We start from the raw sequence: 25,514 nt of genomic DNA on the forward strand, positions 1-25,514 counted from the left end.
CTTGCTGCTGAATGGAACTCTAGTGTCCACTTTGTCTGGATTTTTTGAGATACTGCCTCCTAGCTCAGGACATCCATGAATGTCTGGTAATCCCTCCTCGGGTCTGCACCACCACACACAGCATATTTGTCCATTGTCAAAATGGATCACCCCAAGAGAAATAACTATAGGTCTTCATTAACTGGAGCATTGCGAAGCAAAGTCACGGAAATGAGAGACCCTGGAACCGAACTAGAGAATGTAAAAGATGTGTTCTTTATCCAGTAGGTAACGGTGAAAATTGTACCTTACAAAAGTTTATCCAGCCCTCTAAGCTACCATTTAAAATGGTATCATCTGTCTCACAGCAGAGTGGGCATGAAGAGAAGGCAGCATGGGCAAAATGGCATGAGATACGGTTTTTTAACTCTCCTGAGATTTTTTTTTTAGTTTTCTCTGTCCTTTGCTTATACAACCATTGAACATAACATCTCTTCTCCGGAAAGAGTTGCTCACCTGGGTACTAAAGGTAGCAAGGTGATTGTTATAAACTGTGAGTTAACATGGGCTGTATCATATCCCCCCATCTCTCTCTCTCTCTCTCTCTCTCTCTCTCTCTCTCTCTCTCTCTCTCTCTCTCGTGTGTGTGTGTGTGTGTGTGTGTGTGTGTGTGTGTGTGTGTGTGTGTGTGCGCGCGCGCTCATGTGCATGCATGTAGAAATAAGAAGACAACCTTGCATTTTATTCTTCAGGCACTTTCTACCTTTTTCTGTTATTTTGGGGTTTTCCTTTGTTTTGTTTCTGGACAGGGCCTCTCACTGGCCTGGGAACTTGCCAAGTAGGGTCATCTAGCTACACAACTCCGGGAATCCACCTACTTCTGCCTCCCCAGTGCTGGAATTACAAGTGTGGATTCTGGGGATTGAACTCAGGTCCTCACGTGTGCAAGATAAGTACTTTACCAACTGGGCCACGCCGCCAGCCCTCCAGCTCCCAACTCAAGTGGTATCATCTGCCTTACAGCCAAATCCTCAGACACATTTCCAAAGGCCTGGTGATCTTTTTCAAGTGACTTAAACTTTAACCACTGCTTACGAAACTGAGAAAGCACAGATACCCAGCATCTTCTGTAGACGAAGAGTCTTGGCTTGCTTGCCTCCGGGTTTTCACATCCTCCATTCAGTTTCCTGCCCAGTTGGAAAGGTCTCTTACGCCTGCAATTCCACTGAAGTCACTCCCTTTTTTTATTCTCGTGACTCCTTTTCTGGGTGAGCCTCATGAGGCCACATCCCTGACTTCAGTGGCTTCCCCGCCGCACTCCAGCTAAACTCTCAAGTCTTTGCAGGACATTGTTATCCCTGCCCATCCCGCTTCTCCTCTCTCCCTGCTTTGTCCCCAAAACCTCCTTTCTACTCATCATCAGAAGTTCATGCCAACTTAGAGTTTCTTCCTCCGGGCTGTCTCTTCTACCGTGGCCCCTCATCCTCCCCTGACTGCCATTTCTAAGAAGCGGCCTCTTCCATCTGAGGTGCACAGCTCGCAGGCAGCCCTTATCGAACCCCTTGCAGTCTCCCTCCTAATTCCTCCCACTTTCTGAGATGATCTACTTGTCTGCTTGCGTTCTCTCTCGCTAAGATGGAAACTTCCATCTTCCTGGTACGCAAAATCACCAGTGCCTAGTAGCAGTTAATGAATTAATGAATGAATGAATGAGTGAGTGAGTGAGTGAATGGTGGCTAAAAATGAAAGTTGCTAATCATAAGAAGAGGCAACATTGAAGAGAAGTTGACTCGGGGTTTTACTTGGACTCAATTACCTCGGTGGTCCCTCCAGATGAAGGAAGGTTTCCCAACTCAAGGTACATTAAGACTGGATTCTCCCAAAGCATCTTTTAAAATCCTGACTCTCAGTAACACATCCGTCATTAGAAAGAAATCTGGCAGCACATTTTAGTTTTACTGTGAGTTTTCTGGCTTGCCATGGAATATGAGCTAATAGTTAGGGAAATTATATTACTTGAAGCAGTATAATGAAGCCATTACATGTTTGAGCAACTTGATTAATGTCTGTCTCCAACTCTAGACTGCCTGTCCTGTGGTAGCCTTGACTTTGGTTTGTCCTGTTCTGCTCTCAGGGCTTAACATTGTGTTCCTTTGTAATGGGCGCTCAGGATAGACTCTGAGTCGATGCAGGGAAATGAGTTCTGAGGCTCAGGTGTGGACACTGCTGGGATGTGGACGCTGCCAGGGTGTGGATGCTGCCAGGGTGTGGATGCTGCCGGGGTGTGGATGCTGCCAGGGTGTGGATGTTGCCGGGGTGTGGATGCTGCCAGGGTGTGGATGCTGCTTCCCCATAGCATTCTTCCTTCTGACCCACCAACATCATCATCCCCAGTCATAGGAAGTATGAGACACTTATTTCCCTGCATTTTGACACTTGCCTGAAAGTGGAGAAGATAATTAGCACCTTTGGATTTAGAGGTACCTCAAATATGGTATGCTCATGCCAAATGATTTTGGGGGAGCAGGGAGAGTAGTTCAACAGTGAAATGTTTCCAAAACAGGGATTTATCACCACCACCACCACCACCACCCTTCCATGGGGTATTACAAATAACAGCTTGAAAGGAGGGTTTGCTGCAAATATTGGTGAATACAACATAAACCTTGGCCTCATTTTGCGCATTAGATGCCTTACTGGCAGAATGTATATAGTTGAATATTTACATAAGCCCCCTTTCTCATTGGCTGCAATTATTATCTTAAGAAATGTTTTACCCAGAGAAACAGAAGAGGAAATAAAATTGATCTCTACCTAGGAAGTCATGTTTTAGAACGCATTCAGCCTTTAGTGTGTGCAGCATCGGGACATTTAATTCGCTCCTGCCAGAAGAATTAATCAAACGAACAATTGATCCATACAACCTTTGCACATTCATTAAAAGCACACCCGTGTACAGCACATCCAACTGATTGTGCCCGTGTCTTTGGAACTACCCACTGCCCAGATGGGACTTGAATATATAAGTAGGCTCAGTCGCTGTCACGGGACTTAGGTACAGCACTAAATTGACGAACCAAATGGAAATGTTTTCTCAGGCTGAACAAAAGCAATTGTTCTAGGTTGTCCCTTAGCCTTGGGTGAGCTCCTTGCATGCCTCCTCTTGCCTCCCCTCCCCTTCACACACAAATGCCCCTATCTGCCCTGTGCTATATTAAGTAGTTTTAATCAGCTGCTTATCAATTTTGAGCACCTCTTAATTTCTCTGGAAAAAACTGAAAGTAGGTGAGATATAATTGATGCAAGAGGCTTTGAAGGTGGTTTGCTGGACAAGGGCAGAGCCAGCAAGTGTCTGGAAGGTTTTCCTCAATGCTTCTGTTACAGAAAAGCTGAAAACCTTAGAAATTAAAGAAAAAAAGGCCAAGTCACCCATAGGCGACCTGTGACTGTTTACACACTTCCTTCTGTGTGTGGGTGCTGAAGACGGAAACTGAGATCATATTATGATGTGTTATGAGACAGGGATTTCTCATTTTACTTAACACGGTGCTGTATGGCTCTTTTCTGAACCTGGCAGCCATGATGATCTTTATCAGAGCAGCTTCGCCTCCTGCAGGGGACCCTCAGGCTCTGGTCTGCTGCCTCCTTGCTCTGCCTCTGACTTAGCTATCTGTAGTTCCACCCCAACTGCATATGACCCTGTAGGTGATGAAGCATAGTGACTGTGAAAGGTTAACATAAAGGGGAGACCTCCGTTTATGGAGCTCCCGGAAGTTGTCATCCATGCTGGGGTGAGAATCTCAAGCGACTAGGCTACTTTACTCTGTAGGTAACACCTCACCCACAGTCTCTAAGCAGGCCCAGTAAATACACTGGTCTGTCAAGTGGGATGCCAGTGACATTGTACGTGGGTCTGTCATTGGAGCCTCATCTGGGGTGGGTAACCATTTGTTCACATCTCCCCATGGGAATTCCATTTATATCCTCCGAATCTTCTAAGACAATTCAGGAGAGGAATCACAGCCTGCTTGTAAATGTCCCGTAGTTTATGTGATGTAACCATCGGGCAGAAGCATTTGAGTTATGGCAGAGTTCTACCGTTAACAACAAAGCTTCAGAAACTCCTCTGAATGTCCCTCTAAGGGTTTTTATCATTTCCTCTGAGATCCTGAGGATGAAAATAACCAAATGGTACAGACTTGCACATCATCATCTGTGCATGTGCGTGGACACAAACATGTTTACAGGAGTGCCCACGGAGGCCCAACAAGCATGCTTTACTCCCTCATCTGGAATTACAAATGACTGTAAGACACGTGATGTGACCTAGGTGCTGGGATCCTAACTCCTGTCCCTAGCAGAGCAGCAAGTTATGCTAACCACTAAGCCATGTGTATAGAACCCTGTTGGTTTTATTTGTTGAAAATTAATGTTGTCCTCACTCTCATTGGTTTCTGAAAGGGTCCAGAGGACGGTACCTTAAATAGCTTTATGTATTGCTTTAGTGCCCCAATTCATTTTGCTGGTCACACTATATCTCCTTTGGGTTTGGGCCTTAATTACTCACAGGCCACGGAGTCATATGTTTATTGGTGATTGGATTTTCTTCTCCTGAGAGTTATGCTATCACCATTCTGGTTCATTACAAATAATTGCTCTTATGCTTAGAAAGTCTATGTCCAAAGTGTAATATAACATTTTCCTATATCTTTTTCTAGCTTGTTTTATTTTGCTTCTTGTTTAACCTCTTTGAGTTCTTTGGGAAATGTTTTGACTGTTGAGAACAGTGAGTCAAAATATGTTTTCATCAAAACACTTTTAATGATGAGTAGTGGCAGTCCAAATTAAGCCAGCCTTTAGACTGAAGAGGAAGCATTGCCCGAACCTGGAAACTGTGTCCATCCAGCTGAAGCATAGTTACCTTTCATCCCTAAACACTGGAGACCCCAGGGCTTGAACTCCATGGACACACTACGTTTTGTCTGTGCATTTGGGCAGTGGCAGACACTTGTGATGTTTCCAGCTGGGGCCATTGTCACAATACTGATATGAATATTTTTGTGCAAGTCTTCATGTGGATGTGTGTGGGTGTTTTGCTTTGTTTTGTTTTGTTTTTTGTTGTTTTTTTTTTCTTTTGCTTGGATGGGGACTTGTTAGGTCTTTTCCCGAAATGGTTGTACTGTTTTACACTCTCACCAGCATTCCCATTTCTCTGTATAAGCAAAAGAAAGTTGCACCCTAGATGGGAAAAGACCTTAGAGCCAAAAACAGAGCCAGAATCATAGGTATTTATAGCAAATACAAGACATTGAAACGTAAGCGTTATCATATAAAAGGACCAGATTTGTTCTAGATTAAAGCAGATGCCATTTTTCTTCTCTGATGCTTCCTCTTATGTTGAGGTGGGGACATGTTTAAAAAAATCTATGGTCCTTTTACATGGACCTCCCTCTAACTACAACCCCCCCCCACACTTCTCTGTGGATACCAATGTTAGAAGACAGTTTTACATTCATCTTTTTGAAGAATGAATTTATCATACCTAGCCCATCATTTTCAATGTTTTATTAATAATCTCATACAATATATTTTGATCATATTTACCTCAGCTCCTCCCTTTAGAGCATCCTAGACCCACTCCCAATGTTGTGTCATTTTTAAAAATTCATTTTATGTTACTCATACATTCATGAGCATAGGGCATCATGTTTCATTGTTAAAACTGTTTAGAAATTTTGTCCTAGTGAAAATCAGTGGGTCACAACACATGAAAGTGATAAGAGGACGTGAAAGAAAAGGGGGAAAGGACAGGGGTGGAAGGGAGACGGGGAGAGCGAGACATAGAGAGACACAGATAGGGAAAATGTAACAAGAATAAATAAAATACACTATGTACATATATGAGATTGTCAAGGAACAAATTAAACCAATAAAAAAGTCCATCTTCTACACTGTAAGTTACTTTTTAATTCAAATGACCAATAAGGATATTATTGACTGTTGCTGGAGGCCTCCTTTCAGGCGGACATTGCTGTGCTTGTTTGATTCCTCAGCTTCCATCACTGTAAAACCCCATGTTTTTCATTTGCGGGCAGAAATGGTGGCGATGCTGGTGATGTCATTTCTGCAATTGTGTCTCATTCTATGGCAGGCCAGTCATCTTTCTGTCACTGTGACAGAAACCTCAAGAAAACCAACTTGAAAGAAGAACCATTTGTTTGGGCTTCTAGCTTCAGAGGTTTTAATCTTTGGTCACCTGGCCAAGATGCTCTGGGCCTGTGACAATACAGTGCATCATGGCGGAAGAGTGTGGGAGAGAAGGCCTAGGCACCTCAAGGTGGATGAGCTCTCAGCTGCAGCTGATGGCCTCTGCTTTGCTTTGGGCTCTTCTTGTTGCCCATTCTAATGTCCCCACTGCTACTTTTTAGTTATTAGATCCCATCAGATGGCCCAGTTCCCTCCACTGAGAACCAGTCTACCCTACCCTTCGGTAAAGAGGAGAGGTTGGATATGCTGATGCTAGAAATCTCACTTGGTTCTGAGTTCTATTGTTGTGGATGGAAATAACAATATTTTAACGTTACCCAAGTGCTCAGAAACTCAGGGCATCCTCAAAACAAGAGTGGCACCTAATTCCAAAGCTTTCATTCAAATGGAGTCTTTTTTTTTTAAATGGGAATTCCAATTTGTGTAACATGCCATTAAAGACTTTCACATCCTGTGCGAGTTCTACGGGTCCAGAGTGGAGATGCCTTGACCTGCCCTTCAGTTGTAAGAGGGGAGGAAGGAATGAGAAGGAAGGGTGTGGTATATCCAGGTTAGGTCTGTGCTAGTCCAGGCAGAAGCCTTTCTTCCTGGGTTTGGAGTCTTGGGCTTCAGTGACTGGGAGAGCCATCAGGTATGGGACCAGTCTAGAACCAGAAACTCGGAGCTTGGGAGGCTGCATGCAGGGTTCTGTGAAGGTCTCATAGAGAATCCAAGTGGAAGTAATGGCCAAGAAAGATGACATGAGGTCCATCTGGCTTTAAACCTTAACCATCACTCGCTTCATCTTGCCCCATGTCCTGTCTGATGCTCAGAGCCCCTCCTTGTCGTGTTTTGTGGCCTGTTTTTCTCCAGGGAAAGTAAGGTAACCCAATGAGGCCGCATGGCCAGGGGCTAAAGCCGAATGCAGCCCAAATCCCTGTGCTCAGCTGAAATAGTGTCATGTATTTTACAGACAAACTAGAGAGATGAGATAATTCTGACTCGTTTCTTCCCTCTGCCCAGAGAAACTGCCCTCCTGGGTTCCACTCAGAGGCAGAAACAGGGATGGGGAGCTGATTAGTGGAGAATACAGAAACTTACATTGAGTCCCTTCAGCATCATGTCGGTTCTGGGCTCCATCACCAATAAAGGTCATCGCCATCCGGCAGGAAAGATACTTACTCAGTTGCAGGTCAGCCTGAGGCATCAGATACCAAACCAGACAGATAATTCTGGACACTGTTTCCATCAGACTGAGCTCATGAGCAGAGTCTGTACTGATTCACTGGGTGTGAAAACGCTAGACCGTTGGTGCAATTGAACAGATTTATCGAGATATAGTTTTAGTGTCTTAAAGTTCACCTACAACAAGGGCACAGTTCATCTGATCGTGTCTTTTATGGTATTTGTGGGAAATCTCTCCTCATACTCCTGCCCCTAGCAGCCACTGATCTGCCTGGGACTGCCTATCTCTATTGGTCATTTCTGGATGTTTCGGTGATCTCGTTAATCTGTCTTTTTTCACTCATGGCGCATGATGCTGATAAGTTGCACCTGCCATGTTCATGTCTTCATCCCTTCACATTTCTAAGGAGTGTTCTGTTGCATGGTTGCTGCATTTTGCTTATCTACTCACCACGGGTGGACACTTATGAATATTGCTACCATGGTTGAGTACTGCAGACTCCAAGGAAGGGGATTACTGAACTGTATGAAAATTTTAACCCATCTTTCAAAGTGATTGCATCAGGTAACATTTCCCCCAGCAGCATATGATGCTCCCCCTTCTCTGGAATCCTTGCCACCGTGTGTTACGGCCATGTTCTAGGTTATAGTCATCCTGGTAATGTACTGTGTACACAGTGAGTTTCCCTGGGTGCCAATACTAAGCATCTTTTCATGTGCTTATTATCCAATGAGCACAATTAAATGGAACTATGAATCCTTTTGAATACCTTAAATATTTGTGTGTAGGGGTGTGTGGTATGGTGTGTGCGTGTGTATGTGTCGTATGTGTGTACATATATAGTACATGTGAATGTGGGTATATGTGCAGTGTGTATAGTGTGTATGTGTGTAGTGTGTGTTGGGGGTCCATATGCCATTGGGTGGACCCTGTCCACTTTATTTTTATGACAGGGTCGCTCTTACTAAATGAACCTGGAACTCACCATCTCAGCCACACTGGGTGACCAGTGAGTTTGGAGGTCTGGAGGACCTTCTGTATCCACCTCTACACCCAACACACACACACACACACACTACAAAGTACTAGTATTACATACATGTAGCACCAACACCCATATTTTACATAGAAGCTGATATCCTGGACTTAGGTCTTCACGCTTGAGCAGCACTTTACCCTCTGAGTCAACTCCTCGGCTCCATCAGAAATAATCTTAAAGCTGACTTCATTCCATTGTTACTAGTGAAGACAGTAACAGCAATATTAAACTGAATGATTGTTGGTTCACTCATGGGGTCATAAGAGTCACTGAGGTCTTATATGTGCCTGGAGGTGTGCTGCATTCTGAAGGTAAAGCAACAAACAGGAAAGTTATGCACCATCCGTCATACAAACACATGTGTGAAAGATCTGTACAAAATGCATGATGGGAATTAGGGTGGATCAGAGTGGACAGGAGCAGAGCTGATCATGGCGGCCATGATCAGGCTTTCTCTGGGAAGTCCAGGCTCTGTGGGGAACAGATGAGGGCGTGTTCTGGTTTTCTTTCCTTTATAGATGCTAACTTTGGTCCCTCTGTCCTTGAGCGTCCATCTCCCCGACACTGAGCAGGGCCACCTGTGGCATGGTTAATGGCATTTGTGCTCCTATGTTTGGCAGGTGCTACATCACTCTCACCCAGTCTCTGCACTTGACCATGAGTGGGGCTCCGGCAGGACCTGCAGGCACAGGCAAGACGGAGACCACCAAGGACCTGGGCCGAGCCCTGGGCATCATGGTCTATGTGTTTAACTGCTCCGAGCAGATGGACTACAAGGTATGACTTCACCCATCCTCTGGAGAGACTGGGACTTGGGTGGCAGCTCAGTAGGGTACATGATTTGTCCGTACTTCATTGGCCCGTCTCTCCCAGGAAATGCAGCGTTCACATAGGAGGTTTTTCCTTACTCTTTCACAGAAGGTTGCTTTAACCCTTGTGCCTCCTGGCAACCTCTTACCTAACTAAGAAGCACAGCCCTGTACATCCTGACTCCACTAATGAACTTTGTGAACAAATGGATTGTTTGGCATTCTTCCGTCACCTGTAAAGTGATGAGGCTGAATGAGTTCTCCCCAAAGTCCTAAATTTACTGATGGGTGGAAGGGCAGAAAGGCTCATGAGTAGCTGTGATGAAAATGCCTGTCTCCAGGTGACAACTTTACTTGAGCTTCTCTGTAAAGGGGTTGTTTCCTCTGGGATGTTATGGCAGAAGAGACTAGCCACTGCCCAGTGCAGAAGATACCTGCAGACAGGCAGTGTAAAGGCCATATGCTCTGTCGTTCCAGAACCCAGCACAGTCCAAATAACTAATGTGTTCCAGGTTATATGCTGGAGAAAAGCCAGAAAAAACAAAAGGCCAGTGAGGTCACTTTCAGCTACAGACACTCTGCTCACAAATGAATAAAACCTCATTTTAGGGATGTGTAATAGCAGCTTGCCCCCCTGTCTCTACACTGGAGTTTCCTCATAGTATATTTTTTAATAAGATGTTTTCTGTTTCTCGTGTAAACAGAATAAAACAGATAATGTGAACATTTCAGAGTAGAAGAAAAAGTTACATGAAATAGGTCAAATACAATTTCCTATTTGAAAAATACACTTAATATAGAAATAATTTTAGAGACTGCAGCTACAGAACCCTAATTCTTTAGATGACATTCCTTTTCTAGAACTGGGCTGGTTAACTTTTAGTAGAGACCCTTCTGTGGACAAGCTACAGAGCCCTGGGAAGCCATGTTTTCTCCTCACAAACAGAAGGGGCATCCAGACCTGAACCCCTCCCTTCCCGGAGCCATTGCCTCTAAATTTGGGCACAAATGTTTTTATTGATGAATACATTAAGATAATGTTTCTTTTCATGGCTAGAAGAAGATTTTTTCCTCTTTAAAGAAATAAACTCAGCCTTAAGGATTATTTTGAACTTCTAGATTCTTCTATAGTTAATTATTGGCAGCATTGCTGAAATAAGAAAGTCTCCCAAGGGGACTATTCTGGAAGACACGCTCATTTGAATGTAGAAGGTCTGTGTCTTCATGACAGAAAACCAGCAGATGTCTTCAAAGTCACATCAAGCACAGCCAACAGGAAGAGAGGAATTGACTCTGTGCCCACCCCACCTCCATCATGAAGGTCATTTATCACAATGCTTTCAGAGCTAATCAATGTCCCTGGCCCCACCTATTCCCCTGACTACAGAGTCTTAGAAGAGTGTTGATCTTTGACTCATCTGGGCTGTCAGAAAAGTTTGTCTCTGAGTCCAGGCCAGATACAGACTAGAAAAGTGTCAATAGAAGTCTAATGACGCCACAGAATGAAGGTGCTCACTTCCTAAGCACAGACAGCTCTGTAACCAGGCAGACTCACTAAACTGCTCCTGCAAGCCTGTCTCCTCTATGTCTGGCTGTTTGGAAACACTCCAGAAACAAAGTAGGTTGCTTTATTGGTTACTGTCATTGCTTAGAATGTGTGGGGCATTTGGGAAGAGAGCAAAATAAATGTTTCATCCTTCAGAACTGCAGATGGAGAGGCTCCAAAAGTAGCCAGTTGGGAGTTCCCACCAGGGAGTGTCATTAGCCATGCCGAGGGTTCCAGAGAAACACAAAAGGCTGGTGTGTCACTCAGGGGGTCATGTTTTCTTAGCATGCAGAAGTCCACCAGGACTCCAGCTTCGATCTCTAGCACAAAAGGAGGCCAGGAGGTGGGGGAGAGAAAGAAAGGGAGAGGAAAGAAGGACGGAGGGGAGGAGGGAAGGAGGGAGGGAGGGAGGGAGAGAGGAAGGACAGACTAGGTGCTAGAGAGATCAATGAAAAGCACTCAGCAGAGGCATGTGTAGAGTGCTGGGACTTTACCCCTGAAGATGAGCTGTGACAGTGACAGGCTGGGGTATTCTGTGGAGGGCTGTCCTCAGCCAGGAGTCAGTGTGTTTGGCTTCAATGACACTTAAGGAATTTTCTTTAGGACGGGGGCCAGTTTCTTTAGGTCTGTGAAACCACCAAAATGTCTCTGCCAGTGTCTAGGAATATACCTGCTTAGTCTCAATGCTGCTGGAAAAACCTGCCGCCAGCTGAATCAAGAGTGGTCAAGGTACTATGTGGTTTTCAGAGAGGACACAGAAGGAAAGTGGGAGGGTCTGGGAGACCGTATGGATGATACAGATGAATAGATAGGTACATCAGGTAGATCACTAATTGAAAGATGATACATATATACGTAGATCAAATATAGTCTGGTCTATCTGGAGGGACAAGACATTTATGGAAAAGCCAGGAGCCAGTTCTGAGCAGCCAATATCCCTATTCCAGCCCTCATCAGCTTCGCTCCTGAGCTTTTCTCCTAGAGCCTGGCTAGGGTGAGGAGAGAAAGGAAAAAGAGCCAGGCATAGCTGTCATGAATTTTTGATACGTCTGCTATGACTCTAACAGTGATAACTTCTGTTTGCATTTCCCCAGAGTAGAGACTAGAACTGAGGATAGCACGGTGGCCAGGAAGCCTTAGGGAGCTTGGGGGATATCAGGAGTCGGGTAGAGATAGAGCACAGATACCACTGACCATAGGCCCTTCAGGTGGTGGGCTACAGGAAGACCTGTGGGCTTTAGAATAGCAGTGAAACCTAACCATGCCAGGAAGCTGTTGTGGGGAGTCACGTGAGCACAGGCAGCTGGAGAGGAGACTGGGGAGAATTTTGCAGACTTTAGACAGGACAAGAGAGAACCCAGGCACCAAGACAGTGAAAGGGGGGAATAAATATCATGAGAGAGACTTAACAAAGCCCAAAGATGATCTAGAAAACATGGGAAAGTAATGGGCTGATAAAACAAACAGGTATTAGAGAGGAGGGCTAGGGCTGTCCTTGTGAACTTCCATCCCAGGGCATCCATATGGGATGACACAAGCTGACTCAACTCTGTGACCACAGGTACAGGGCCTGGGCGCTCCTAGAACAGCCTGAAAATATGGAAGAAAGGGAAAGTGGGAAAGTTACAGGGCTAGCCAATGTCCCTAAACACAGCCAATTAACACTGAAGAATCTTGTAGATCTCACCAGGCATGGGACTTGACAAAGCTGTGACACATGACCCATAAATGAATCCACCAACATCAGAATAAAGCCATAGAGCTTATTAGAATGCTGAAGTAGAGCTGAAATGGGTGAAACAGCGAAGAGAAACTGGGTGCACAGAGTTGTTTACAGGTTGCTTTTATGTGCAAGGTTTACACATCGGACCATCAGGTAGTGTTTCAATGACACGGTGTCCTGGAATAATTGTAGTTGGGATTTACCGTGGTTAGCAACAGTCTAGCCCCGAGGCAGCGATGGTCCTGCCCTGCATCAGAACTGGCTCAGCACAACTACCTGGCCTACACTGGCACCCACAGTCTGCAGCAAGGACTTAAAGATGAGCTCTTTCTGATGAGATAACGGTCCTGTTTGGAAGCAGAAGTGACCTTGCAAGCCCAGCCTGCTCAGAGGCAAAAGCAGCCTTGTGAGGCTGGCTCTGCACAGCCATCGATTGCAGAATGGCGTCAACACCTCATATTAAGCAGAAATATTTTCCCCTTGACCTTAATTCAGAGGCTACTGTAAAAACAGCCAATGGCTTTGAAGTTGAGAAAATTTGGATGATTTCCGGACCTCAGGAGGTTCACCATTCTCTAAGAATCACAACGGTATCTCAGGACTTCTGACTCCCTCGGCTTCTGGTATAGAGGGTCTTCCCCACCTTGGGAGAATCCTGACACTCTCTTCCTCATCACATTTCTTACCCCATCACTGAGGTGTAAATCTCAGTCATCCTGAGTGTTTGCACCTTCAGTTTCCAAGTGCAAATCAGTCATCAACATGGACCCTCCCTCAGCTTCCTCCACTTTCAGCCTTTTGCAATGACCTGTTTTTATTACAGGACAGAGGTGGTGCCACTGCTTACCAATAATACCAAGAAGTTTATCCAATGAGCAAGTGGTGGTGACATGGGTTCTGCTATTGGACCTCAGTAAATAAGGAGGTTGGGGAAAGTACTTATGGAAATTCTTTTAAAGGTTTTTAAAGGTTTTATGTGTTGTCTACAGTTCATAAAATGGATAACAACTTTAAAAGCTTTCAAACCGCTGTTAGGCATAGGATTTGGTTCCTGATTTTCTAACTTAGGGTCTGTGATATTTATCAAAATTTATATAGACACATACATGCATGCATGCATGCATACATACATACATACACATGAAAAGTGGGTGGATATATATATGTAGATGAGTAGATAGATAAATAGATGATAGATAGATGGATAGATAGATGATAGATAGATAAGTAGATAGATAGATAGATAGATAGATAGATAGATAGATAGATAGATAGATGACAACCTCAACTTATAGGAATTTTTAGAATAAAACTCAAAGCCTGGAACCATATCACCCTCCAGGACACATCCCCCACTAGGAACTCTAAGGTGGTTGTGTCATCCTCTTTCTGACTGCAGGAAGACTCTCCTCATCTTGACGTTTCTGTTGTTGTTCATTGCCTTTTTCCCTCACAAGAACATCCGCCCCAGAAAGGCCTTTCTTTTCTATCCTGAGTGCTGTTTATTCCTCATGACCCAGAGCATTCTCTAGCAGACAGTACCTGCTCAATTAATATTTGTTGTATGAATAGACTTGGTTTTGCTTTATTTTGTTAGTAGTTCACTTTGTAGAGCATTTTTTAATTTGGGGAGCAATTGTTACACAGCACCCCATGTGTTCTCCTTTCCTCACACACAAGCCCCCACCTATTATTAAATTACAGGTGTGCTGCCTAGTTTTATGTCATCTTGACATAGCTAGAATAACCAGAGAGGAGGGAGCCTCAGTTGAGAAAATACCTCCATAAGATCGGGTTGCAGGCAAGCCCATACGGCACTTTCTTAATTAATGACAGGAGGGCCCAGCCCACTGTGGGTGGGGCCATCCCTGGGCTGGTGGTCCTAGCTTCTATAAGAAAGCAGGCTGAGCAAGCCACATGGGCAAGCCAGTAGGCAGCACCTCCCATGGCCTCTGCAGCAGCTCCTGTTCCAGGCCCCTGCCTGTTTGAGTTCCCATCCTGACTTCCTCCAGTGATGAACAGTGCAGTGGAAGCATAAGCCAAATAAACTCTTTTTGCCCCAATCTGCTTCTGTTCATGCTGTTTCCTCATAGCTACAGTGACTCTAACTAAGACAATAGGTTAGTGTAGTATACAGAGCCTATACACGGCTCTAAACTAAAATCTAAGACAATGTTGGGATTCACCATTTGCAGGAACAGTTGAATGTGTAGTTATACTGGTTTAGGCAAGTGTATGATGCTGTCACCCAACGTCACAGTACCATGTGCAATAATTTCCCCACCCTACCATGTCCTCTCCTCCATGTGCATTTCGGTCTCTTCCCCTACCTTCTCTCAAAATTCCTGGCAACTGCTGGTCTTTTTTTTTTTTCTTTCTCCTTTGTTTGCCTTTTCCACCTGAGTTTGAGCCTTCTAGGGTTTAATACAATGTGGGCTGTATTTTCCCTCCCTCTTTAAACTCTGCCCTACATCCAACCTTGCCTACCTAGGTAGATGTCGGACTGATTCTGACAAAATGTTGCCTTAATCACCGCCTTGCATGCAAACCTCTGAAGACCCCTGTAATAGCTCAAGGCTTTCTGTTACTAAGACTTTCTTTAGTAATCAATTTTCCATCCCACCTGGCACCTTTACTTTTCTCTGGGCACATCATTATTTCACTCATTTTTCTTTCGTAATCTTTCATCCTCCTGGAAAGCCTTCCCCTGGCCTCGCTACACAGACACGGACTGTATTCTGAAGCACCTCACTCTGGGAACTAGGTGCTTAGGCTTCCGTCTGCCTCCATTTGTTTTCTCACTATGCCCATGTTGCTGGAGTGTGTTCTGAGAAACTCAGAGGTTACGTAAGGAAAAAGGAATTCGAGCCATGTAACAAATCAATTTTGTTTCAGGAATTTAAAGTATGTATATGCATATTTGTGTGTGCGTGTATGCATGTATGTGCATATTTGTGCAAAGAGAGAAAGAAGGAAGGAGGGAAGGAAGAGAAACAGACAGAGACAGAAAAATAGAGACAGAGATATACTCTTTTATATATTAGACTAAGGCAGGCTTTACTGCTGCTTGACCGACCTCACAGCCCAGTAGTATATGTTTATAACGTGGCAAAGGTAGGTTATGGAATGTAGTGTTTCTGCAACTTTCTTGACAAATATCCTTTTCTCAAGGGACAGCCGGTATTCCACAAAATATATTTGCAATGTGCTGTTGTTCTGCCAATCCCATCTTCACTGATCCCACCAGGGTACACTGACCCATTTCTCTCTGTTTCCTGTGGCAGTGTGGTCTGCAGTTTGGAATTAATACTTCTGTAGCAATCCTCTTGTATTTGTAACCCGTATTGCTCACACCTTCCTAAAAGTCCTGCAGGGACCATAATCCTTTAAAAAAAAAATGACCTCTGGATAGATGTCAGGACCCCCACGACTGCATCTCCCCAGCATTTTAGAGGCACCACTTAGCCAGTGGCCTCCAGTACCTGCTCTTTACCATGGATGCATAGCTCACTAGCTACCCTTTAAAGGAATGTATTTTGTTTTAGAATATAAATATAGTCTTCCCTTGAAATTGTTTTCTTGCTCTCTTTTGCCAAGGCTTTGCCCATGGTTTGCTTCTGTGACTGTTGTCTGTTTCCCAGCTTCCCATCAGCTGGGAAACCTTCATGGCTGGGCATGGATTGAAGACACAGGCATTGGATTCCCATTAGGGTGTGCCAAAGCCTGAGCAGAAGGTTATTTGTCCATGTGGTGTAAGACAAGCTATCTTTCATTCATTTCCTGGGACTTTGAAGGCTACAGAATGCTCAGAAAGGAACCCTGATGGCATCTTAAAGGGACTTTTCACCATAGCATCTTGGAAAGCCTCTGTTCCCATGACTTGTGTTGTCACTCATCAACTTAAAAACTTTATTGTTTTTTAAATTAAAACTTTCAGGGGGACCAGATATGTTTATAATAAAGAGGCTAGAAAAATGACTGTGGGCAAGACTCTTCTAAGACAGTGTCATTGTTTAATTTTTATACGTTCCCTTGCAGTCCTGTGGCAACATCTACAAAGGCCTGGCTCAGACTGGCGCCTGGGGCTGTTTTGATGAGTTCAACCGAATCTCTGTGGAGGTCTTGTCGGTGGTGGCTGTTCAGGTATGGATTCTAAGGGTGTGGGGACCTTGCAGTCTTCGTGGCTGGCCATGTGGAAGTCTACAGCCTTTTGTTTTCATTCTTCCTCAGCATCGTTTCCCCCTCCTACTTGCTATTCCAGCCCCCTTTCTCCATCCTTAGGGTAAGCTCCCTCTATTAGCCACCAAAGCATAACCATGTCTAACTAAGAAAGTTTCTTTCTCTGTGTGTAAGATAGAGACATAAATTATCTGCCCCACCTGCTTCCAAGCAGGGGACAAAGGATCAGCCAAGGAGGTTGGTTCCAGCTGCTTGAAAACGTCATGCACATCGGTTGTAAACCTGGCCTCTGGTTTCAGCTCTTATGTTCGCTCTAGAAGTCTGTAACAGGTTGCCTATTCCACTCAGTTATGTGTAAGACAGGGCTGTCCCTGGGCTTGAGTGAGTGGAGGTGCCCAGCTGGAAAGACACGATTCCAAACTTCAAAAGTGCCTCGAGTTTTTGAGACACATGTGAGCACTTTTGGTGTTCTGAAAGTGATCTGCATAGCCACACTATAGAGTAAGACTCTGAACTGTGCTTCTTAAAGTCAGTCCCTAAAGGCTGCCTGGAGAAAATCTGAATTGAGGTCAGGGACCCACGGAGAAGCAGAGGAGAGCAGAAGGAGAAAAAAAAAAACAGAAGGTAGATTGCTTTGCTCAGTCTTTCTTGCCAGACTCTCCTCATATATCACCCCTTATGCTCCAGCGACTCTCCTGGCATAACTTCTACTTTATGTAGAGAAAACATATCAGGAGAGAAGAGGTTGCCCAAGACACACTGCTGAAAAATGACAAAGGGAAGATCTGGACCCGCTTCCTCCATCCGCATCATCAATGTGCACATACAAACGGCCAAAGAAGCAAGTTAAAACCAAATAAAAGCTGGATGTAAATGCTTTCTGGAGCAGGTGGCCAACTGATGAGGCAGGTGGCTGAGGGTTCCAAGGCAACCAGCTGCTATTCCACGACATCCCACCCCTGGGCTTCAGCTGCCACTGGGAGCCAGGGGCCATCGGGGGCTCTAGAGGCCCTTCATTTGCCTGCACTGTAGCGGTCAGTTCTCTAGGCGCTCTTATTTGACAAAGGCTACTCCACAGACACTGACCCTTGTCCCACCTGTCCCTTAGCAGAGCTTCCCCCAGAGCAAGGTACAGTTTCCCTTCCTTCGATTTGTTCTCTCATTTGGAGTTAGTCAATAGGTGGGTGGGGGTGGGGGTGGGGAGGCCCAAGTGGTAACCTGAAAACTCTCTACCATCTCTAGCATCATTCTGCCTTTGCTAGGTGAGCTGATTATTGCAAATTTCTGTGGTCTCACATTGGAATGACTTGACAGGGCCTAAAGAGGAAATGTTTCTACCAAGCGCTAGGGATGTGGGTAGATACAAGATTGTTCACCTATCAGGCACGAGATCCCATGTTTAATCACCATAACCGTTCCTTCCAAAACCTACAGTTCCATGGCACTGACTCATTCTACACAGGAAGGCCTGTTTCCCTGGAGAGCCAATGGTTAAACATTTATCAACACACCTCTGCCTTGTACAGATGGGAGACTGGTACTACCTAAACGAAAACTGAATATTCATATTTTTGCAAGAAATTATATTAGCTTTTTCTGTAATTATAATGAAATACCTAAAGTTGGCCAGCATATAAAGAAAATGGGTTTATTTGGCTCACATTCATGGGCTTTGAAGGGGGCACATCTGGCAATGACTTCTTGCTGTTAAAACCACAGGATTCATTCATGGACCCTAACCCAGTGACCTTGCCTAACCATAACGACTTCCCAAAAGTTGAATCTCTAGATACCATAGCTGGACCATGTTCCCAACATCTCAGTATCTTATAATGAGGATTTAATTCTGATATACAAACCCCTTGAAACAAACTGAAACCAGATCCAAACCATATCAGAAATTGTACATGTTGTCTGGTTGTTTCCACCCTTGGGTGGTCATATCACAACTTGGAACCAGGAACAGTGCCATAGATGCTCTCTGTGAACACTGGGGACTAACCCCTCCCTGAGTATCTGGTGTAAAGAAACCTTTCTCAGGACACTGGTTCTAGCTTATGAGTGGTTCTAAAAACTTGGAGAGACTCTGTCTCTTCCTTTAGCAGCCACTGGAAATGGCCTGATTTCCTTCTGTTGTACCACGTACTTGGAGCTTTTCTTCCTCCTTCTCCCGCTGCAGACATCTGTCTTCTCAGCCCCTTGCCCACTGTCCTATTATTTCCTCTCGCCTGTGTGTCTTCCTCTCATCTCAATCTCATTCGGGATTCCTGTGCCATGTCATCTGGCTGCTTGTCACAGTGTTCCGAGGGCAACTCTTGTTCTCACCAGCCAGGCATTGCTGCTGCCCCTGATTCCACGTAAGGCCAGAACCACACAGTATCTTTGATGGGTGTCTTGGGATGATGGTTAGTGCTACAGGCTGCCTCTGTGTGTGCTTCCCAAGGCATTCTTTTTAGCATGCCCCCACACAGAGCTCACTGAGATAATCACAGTTTTTTTCATTGTAAATTCTTCGGTGAGTTGATGTCTAAAACATTTAAATCAAAGATCGATAGCTCATAGGTGCTCAAGTGTTAAGGTGACAATACTAGTAGGAGTCATGTAGTAATGGTGATGATGGTATAACTGATGAGAGTGGCAATGGAAGTGGTGGTGTCTGTGGCGACAGTGATGAAGGTCATGACTTTGGAGATAACGGTAGTGGTGATGCTGATGGTAATGAAAGTGGTGTCGGTATTGGTGTTGGTGATGATGACAATGAGATGATGATGATGATGATGATGATGATGATGATGATGATGATGATGATGATGAAAGTATCCATGGGGAAATGACCATGACACTGGTGATGATGATAATAATGGTGGTGGTGGTGATGGTGATGATGTTTATGGTGATAGTGCTAGCAATGATACAGAGGAAGCGAGTGATGGTGGTGGTGGTGGTAATGGTAATGGAAGTGATGGAGTTTATGGTGGTAGTTATAGTGAGGAGGAGGAGGCCAGTGGAGGTTGTGATGATTGCTATTATAGCAGTGGTGGTAATGATGTTAATTGTTATGGTGGGGATGATGATGGTGATCGTGGTGATTATGAGGGCATGATGATTTCAATGGTGGTAATGATAGCAAAGGTAGTGTAGTGATACTGATTACTATGGCAGTGGTGATGAAGGTGACAATTAGGAAGCCATGGGATTGCAATGTTAGTGATGATGAGGATGGCGGTGATGGTGATGGCTATGGTAATGGTAATGGTGATGATGATGATGATAATGGTGATGATGATGATGATGATGAGGAGGGTATAATGATTGCAATGGTGGTGGTGATGAGGGGAGGTGGTGGTAAAGATGATTGCTAGCCTTGTCATTTTAACATGACAGGAAATGAGTTGGAAATAGATGTCTGTGACCCATGGCACAGGGGTAAAGGCCCACACCTGCCTTGATCAGGCCTGTATTACCTGTACCACCACCACCACCACTTATCATTAGCTGGACCATCCCCAGGTTATATCACCAACCTTAACTATTTGCTAGCAGTTGAGAGAGTACCCAACAGCTGCTATCAACTTCTTGGGAGCCAGAAAATGGGATGACCTTACTTTAAAAGGTCAGTCTCAGGCTTCTCTTCTTTTGTTCCTAGAATTAAGTAAAATATGTTCAACTTGGAACTTTCTCATGCTGCCACATCCCAGTCTAAGACACACCCATGAAGGACAGTTAGGAAGAAGTGGTCTGACAACAGCTCAGGCAGAACTGGGGTTGGTAACATTTAAAATCATATAACCATCCAAGGAGAAAATTGTGCTTAATTATTCACACAGTAATCCTGGCTGGCATATTGGTTTGGAAGCTGCACCAGCTGCTGAGGGCTCTCTGCTGCCCTCCCCTCCCTCTCCTCTCACCCGTCTGTGTTCCTCATCCCAGTGACTTCTGCAGAAGTGATTATGCTCCAGTGTTTACACTGCTGTATATATTCATGTCCCTGTCAGGTTGGTCGAGCAGAATTGCATACCCATTTGGGAAAATCCTCAGTGTGGCGATTGCGAGAGAAATTACTCACTATTTTTAAAAAGCATTATACTGTTTAATTCTTTTCCGAATCTCCTCATTGCTAGCTCAGTCGGCTCTCTAGACCTTGGGCTGTCTGAGTTTTGCGAAACATTCCAGCAAGGTACAACTCATCACCTTGAACTTGTAACAACTGGCCTTCCCCCATATTGTCTGGTGTCTCCGCTGCTTGTGGTATGAGCACTGATAGGGGTCTGGAGTGAGGCATGAAGCCACTGAGCAGCTGATCCAAGGCAGGCATGGCTGCAAATATCCAAAATCCCAGCTAAGATTGTGAGTCTAAGGCTAGCCTGCAAGGCCCTGTCCCCCCCCAAAAAAAATAAATAAAAACCAGAAGGTCCATTAGCAAGAGACTTACAGCAAAACTCCAAGGACTTCAGGTGTGGGACAAATGTTCCAGTCTTAGAGCAGAGTCGCACCCTTTGTAGAGGAGCTTACTGTAAAAGAACACAGAACTGTGACAAAAATGTACAAAGTGGTGATTGGGCTGCTCATCCTAAAGGCAGGTGAGTCCATCCTGCCATTACAGTGGGATCCAGGCAGGCTTTTAGTGATATGTGGAATTTAGACAAAGGCTTCATAGAAGAATGGCCAGAGAACGGGGTTCCTTTCTAGACTGGAAGGAGTATGGTAAAGGGGTGGAGAGAGAGAGAAAAAAAAAACCTGAGAACATTCACGCAGATGAGGTTAGCCTATGACCTCCCTAAATTGTATCATGAGCAAAAAGACAGAACAGTTTGCATATGTCACCCACTATGACAGATTTAAGGCCCAAGTGGGAGGACACAGGATGGAACCTTCAGAGAATGGCAGCTTCTGGGTTAGGTCTGTTGCAAAGGTCTGTCCTGTGCTATGTAGAATATCCATCCACTAGGTGCCTGCAGCATCCTTCCCTCCATGATGCGAGACGGTCCCTAGAGACCAAATACACCCATGGGGATTGGGTGAAAATGATCTCCAGTTGAGAACCATAGCATCCTGACAGCTTTACATTTCTGTTTTTGTTTGGTTGGTTGGTTTTTGTGTTTTAGAGAGAGGGTTTCCCTGTGTAGCCTTGGCTGTCCTGGACTGGCTTTGTTGAGCACGCTGGCCTTGAACTCACAGAGATCCACCTGCCTCTGCTTCCCTGAGAGCTGGGATTACAAGCATGTGCCACTGCACCCAGTGTATTTCTGACTCTTTAGTGGGCAATATGAACTTCTTTCTTGTTTTATAGGAAATGTTTCTAATGCATAATAGACATTATTTTCAGAGTAAAACAAATGACATGTATGTAAATACAAATAAACCTTGCAGGAAGAGGCTGCCACCTGAGTGATACCGTAGGACCCTAGGAGGTTCTTTCTGTGGTAGTCACATAAGAGCCAAACTACCTATTGAGTTCTCAGAATATGTAGGGACCTGAGTCTGACGAGGTCACGCTCTACCAGTGTCATGCTGTCGTGCCTCTTCTGTGTGAGCACCTGATATAGCTTTCAGCACACTTGATTTTAAGACTTGACCTGCTTTGCTTGGCAACTGTTCATTATCAGCCACACTTTAATTTTCCTGTTCATTTTTCACTTTGAGCCAATTTTAGATTCATAAAAAAGTTTCAAAAAACAGAACATCTTCTATTTGTCCCCCTGATGCTAACATATAAGCTAATCACTTTCTGCATCACATCCACCTCTGTAAAACTGGGGTCTCAGGCCACCCATCTCAGTCTCCAAGGAACTGAGTGAGATGCTTTCTGAAAAAGGTTCAGAATAGTGGCTGGTACTGGTCATGTGCTTCAAAAACATCAGTTATTATGATGATGATGATGATGATGATGATGATGATGATGATGATTTATTCCTGATGGCTTTAAAAAATCGCCAGAAGTGATATGACTTTAGAGATGTGTGTGCAAATTCAGCTTGGCAGCTTCCATCAAACAAGGCTTGCATTTGAGCCTCACCTTCCCTATGTACTTGTATCCCCCTCTGGCACCTCCAACCCTCTGGACTTTATCCAGGCCCCTTGGATCCTGATTGCAGTCACATCCCTGTGGTGTGTCCCTATGCTTTGTCCCAAGATTCTCACTGGCTGCAGAAGCAGTGAGGAAGAGTCACAGCCAGTGACCTCCTGTGTGGCCTAAGCAGGCGGACAGAAACACCTGTCAGCCAGCACAGAAGCTCCAGCATCGCCCACAGCCCCCGGGCCTGCGCAGTCATTTCCCTCAAGAGCCCTCTACAGAATTTTACACAAAAGCACAGATGCCTCCAATCCAAAGTACGTCATAAATTCCTGCTGAGCATGGGCTTTCTGGGCGTCAGTGCTTGGTTAGAGAGTGCTGAGTCAGGGTAAACAGCAGGAGGGTCCTAGGCTCTCGCCTTGGCCTTCACCCAAAGGTAGCACAACATCTTGTAACCGCTAATTAAGCTCGCCTCACTGTCCCTTGCCAGGAAGGTGTTCTGTATATTTTATAGACTGAAGGATGAGGAGAGAAGGAAGCAAACAGCGTTTGCCCACCACCTGACTTTCAGGTGGAGGGTAGCAAGGAGCTCCAAGGCAGAGCGGGGCTGGGGCTGTCAGCCTGGAAAGAATCTGGAGAGTTCTGCCTTGGGTGGCCAGCCCACAGGCAGGGTACTGCCCAAGCGGCATTGGTATTCTACACCAAGGGCAGTCTCAGGCTTCTGCTAATTGCTGTGAGCTCAAATACATTCAGTCATTACAACTTTGCTGCAGAAGAAGAGCTGCATCCTAATTGCTGAACTGTCACATAACCTGGCTATGTTGTCCCTTCCCTTTCTCTGCCACCTTCATATGCGCGCGCGCACGCCCCCTCCCTAGCCCTCTGCAGAACTGGGCTACCCTTGGCTTTCCTAGCATCCGTACTTGACAGACATGCTGGAGGTTTATTTAAAAACCTGCCCTGGTCCTAGCTAGCTTCAGACTCTGCTTCCCAAGACCCGCAGGAGACTAGAAAATTCCAGAGACAAGGTGGAGCCTGAGCAAAGCCAGCGCACTGGTATGTGCCCTTTGTTTTCTCCTAGAGCTGATTATTTTTTTCACATATTTCAAAGTAGAATGTGAAAAGCACACACGGTTGGGTTCCGTTGGTCTCTCTTCTCACTGAAAGAGCTACTCAGAATGAAGCTCTGAACAGGTCTCACTTGTTAAATCGGGACTGATGGAGGTAATAGCAAAAGAGGAGACTGACCTCTGCAGAAGCAGGCCGACCTTTAATCAGAACAGTGAAGGGCAGTAGTCTGACTGGGTGCTGAAGCATGAGGCTGGGGGCTGGGGGCTGGGGGCTGGGGAGCTTGGGGTTTTTGTAGGGCAAAAGGGAGCTTTGGGGAGTGGAAGATTCCACGCATGGTGGCACCCCAGCAGCCTCTAAGGTGTAAATACCAACAGGTTTGCATGCTGCTCTCCTTTCAGGAGCATACCTGGTCCTGAACCTCGCCTCCTGTGCAGGCTGTGAGGCTGTTAACGAAGTGTCAGCATTCCCATGCAGTTTCCCAGCTCACCTGAAGACCATTAACCCTTTAATGCTTGAGCTAATATAGTCCTCTGGCTTCCTCGGAGGCATTTAGAAGGTGGAGTGCTCTTGAAGAGGTCCCTCTTCAAGTCCCAGCTTACCTCTGCCATTCTGGCTCACGCCATCCCTCCCCCATAGTCTGGACTCTCCCATCTCTGAAGGAAACATCTTTCAGACCCATTCATAGTGTCACCCTGGACCCGCAATCTGGGGAGAGATGGGAGGGGTTTCAGCAAAGACAATTCACACAGCTGAGGGGACAGCAAAACTTCCGTGAGTGTCTCTGGTTTGTTTTCTATGTGGGGTTCATTACCCTTAGAGCAAGCCCCGGGGGGTGGGGTGGGGGGGGTCAGGTACTGCCATTCTCACCACGGTGCAGCGGCCAAGAACACCTGTTCAAGAATCCCCTCACACAGACACAAGTCCTGCTGCCCCAGAAAGGGGCTCTGCGACTGTGGGCAAACCACTTCACCTCTCTGTGCTTCTTGAGATAGCAAAGCGGAAGTGATGGGTTGAAATGTCCCCTCCAGCTTTCTGGAGATTTGAATGGCTTTCTGTGCATAAAAAGTACTCAGGACTAGGTATGAGGCCCGGAGGCACAACACTGGCGTGTGCAAAACCCCTCTCCCTCCTGCCCACCCCCACCCCCTCTCTTTCTTTCTCTCACACACACAAAGTTCTCAGCACTGGGGCTCCTTTAGGTGTTATTTCAAGGAACCCAGATTCCAAGTGAGACGAACACCTGCTTCCTGACCACGCCCATCCAAGTAGCCACAGTGTAAGGAAATTTCCGGCCTCATATTTAGTGCAGTCAGCAAATGCTCCAGGGTGGAGGCACCATGTTTGTGTTTCTATGCAGGGGCCACAGACAGTTGCCTGTGCTGCGTGTCTGGATTTCCAGCGTTAGTTACTTATTGCCCACCGCCCACCACTGAAATGTACAGAGCCATTTTCTTCTGATCCCCAACCAGGTGAAAAGCATCCAGGATGCAATCAGAGACCGGAAGCAGAGGTTCAGCTTCCTTGGGGAGGAGATTAGCCTGGATCCTTCTGTAGGCATCTTCATCACCATGAACCCGGGCTATGCTGGCCGCACAGAACTGCCAGAGAACCTCAAGGCCCTCTTCAGGTAGGTGGCTATATGTCTCCACACAAAGACCCCGAAAAGGGGAGCTTCTTGTGTTTTCCTATTAAAAAATGTAGTTTACGTATTAGAGAAAATTTG

At 45.5% G+C, this 25,514-nt stretch overlaps 1 protein-coding gene across 2 annotated transcripts in view; it reads left to right on the forward strand.

Moving 5' to 3' along the window:
- Nucleotides 1-25,514, forward strand: part of DNAH9 (dynein axonemal heavy chain 9) — a 318,017-nt gene that overhangs the window by 94,449 nt on the left and 198,054 nt on the right. For both annotated transcript variants that reach the window (XM_084761565.1, XM_084761566.1), the window contains 3 exons: nucleotides 9,071-9,227; nucleotides 16,567-16,671; nucleotides 25,261-25,418. In XM_084761565.1, coding sequence (XP_084617691.1) covers nucleotides 9,071-9,227; nucleotides 16,567-16,671; nucleotides 25,261-25,418 — 420 coding nt within the window. The remainder of the gene's footprint in view (nucleotides 1-9,070; nucleotides 9,228-16,566; nucleotides 16,672-25,260; nucleotides 25,419-25,514) is intronic.

This window comes from Acomys minous, assembly GCF_964271855.1.
Source record: "Acomys minous genome assembly, chromosome: 16".
Lineage (NCBI taxonomy): Eukaryota > Metazoa > Chordata > Mammalia > Rodentia > Muridae > Acomys > Acomys minous.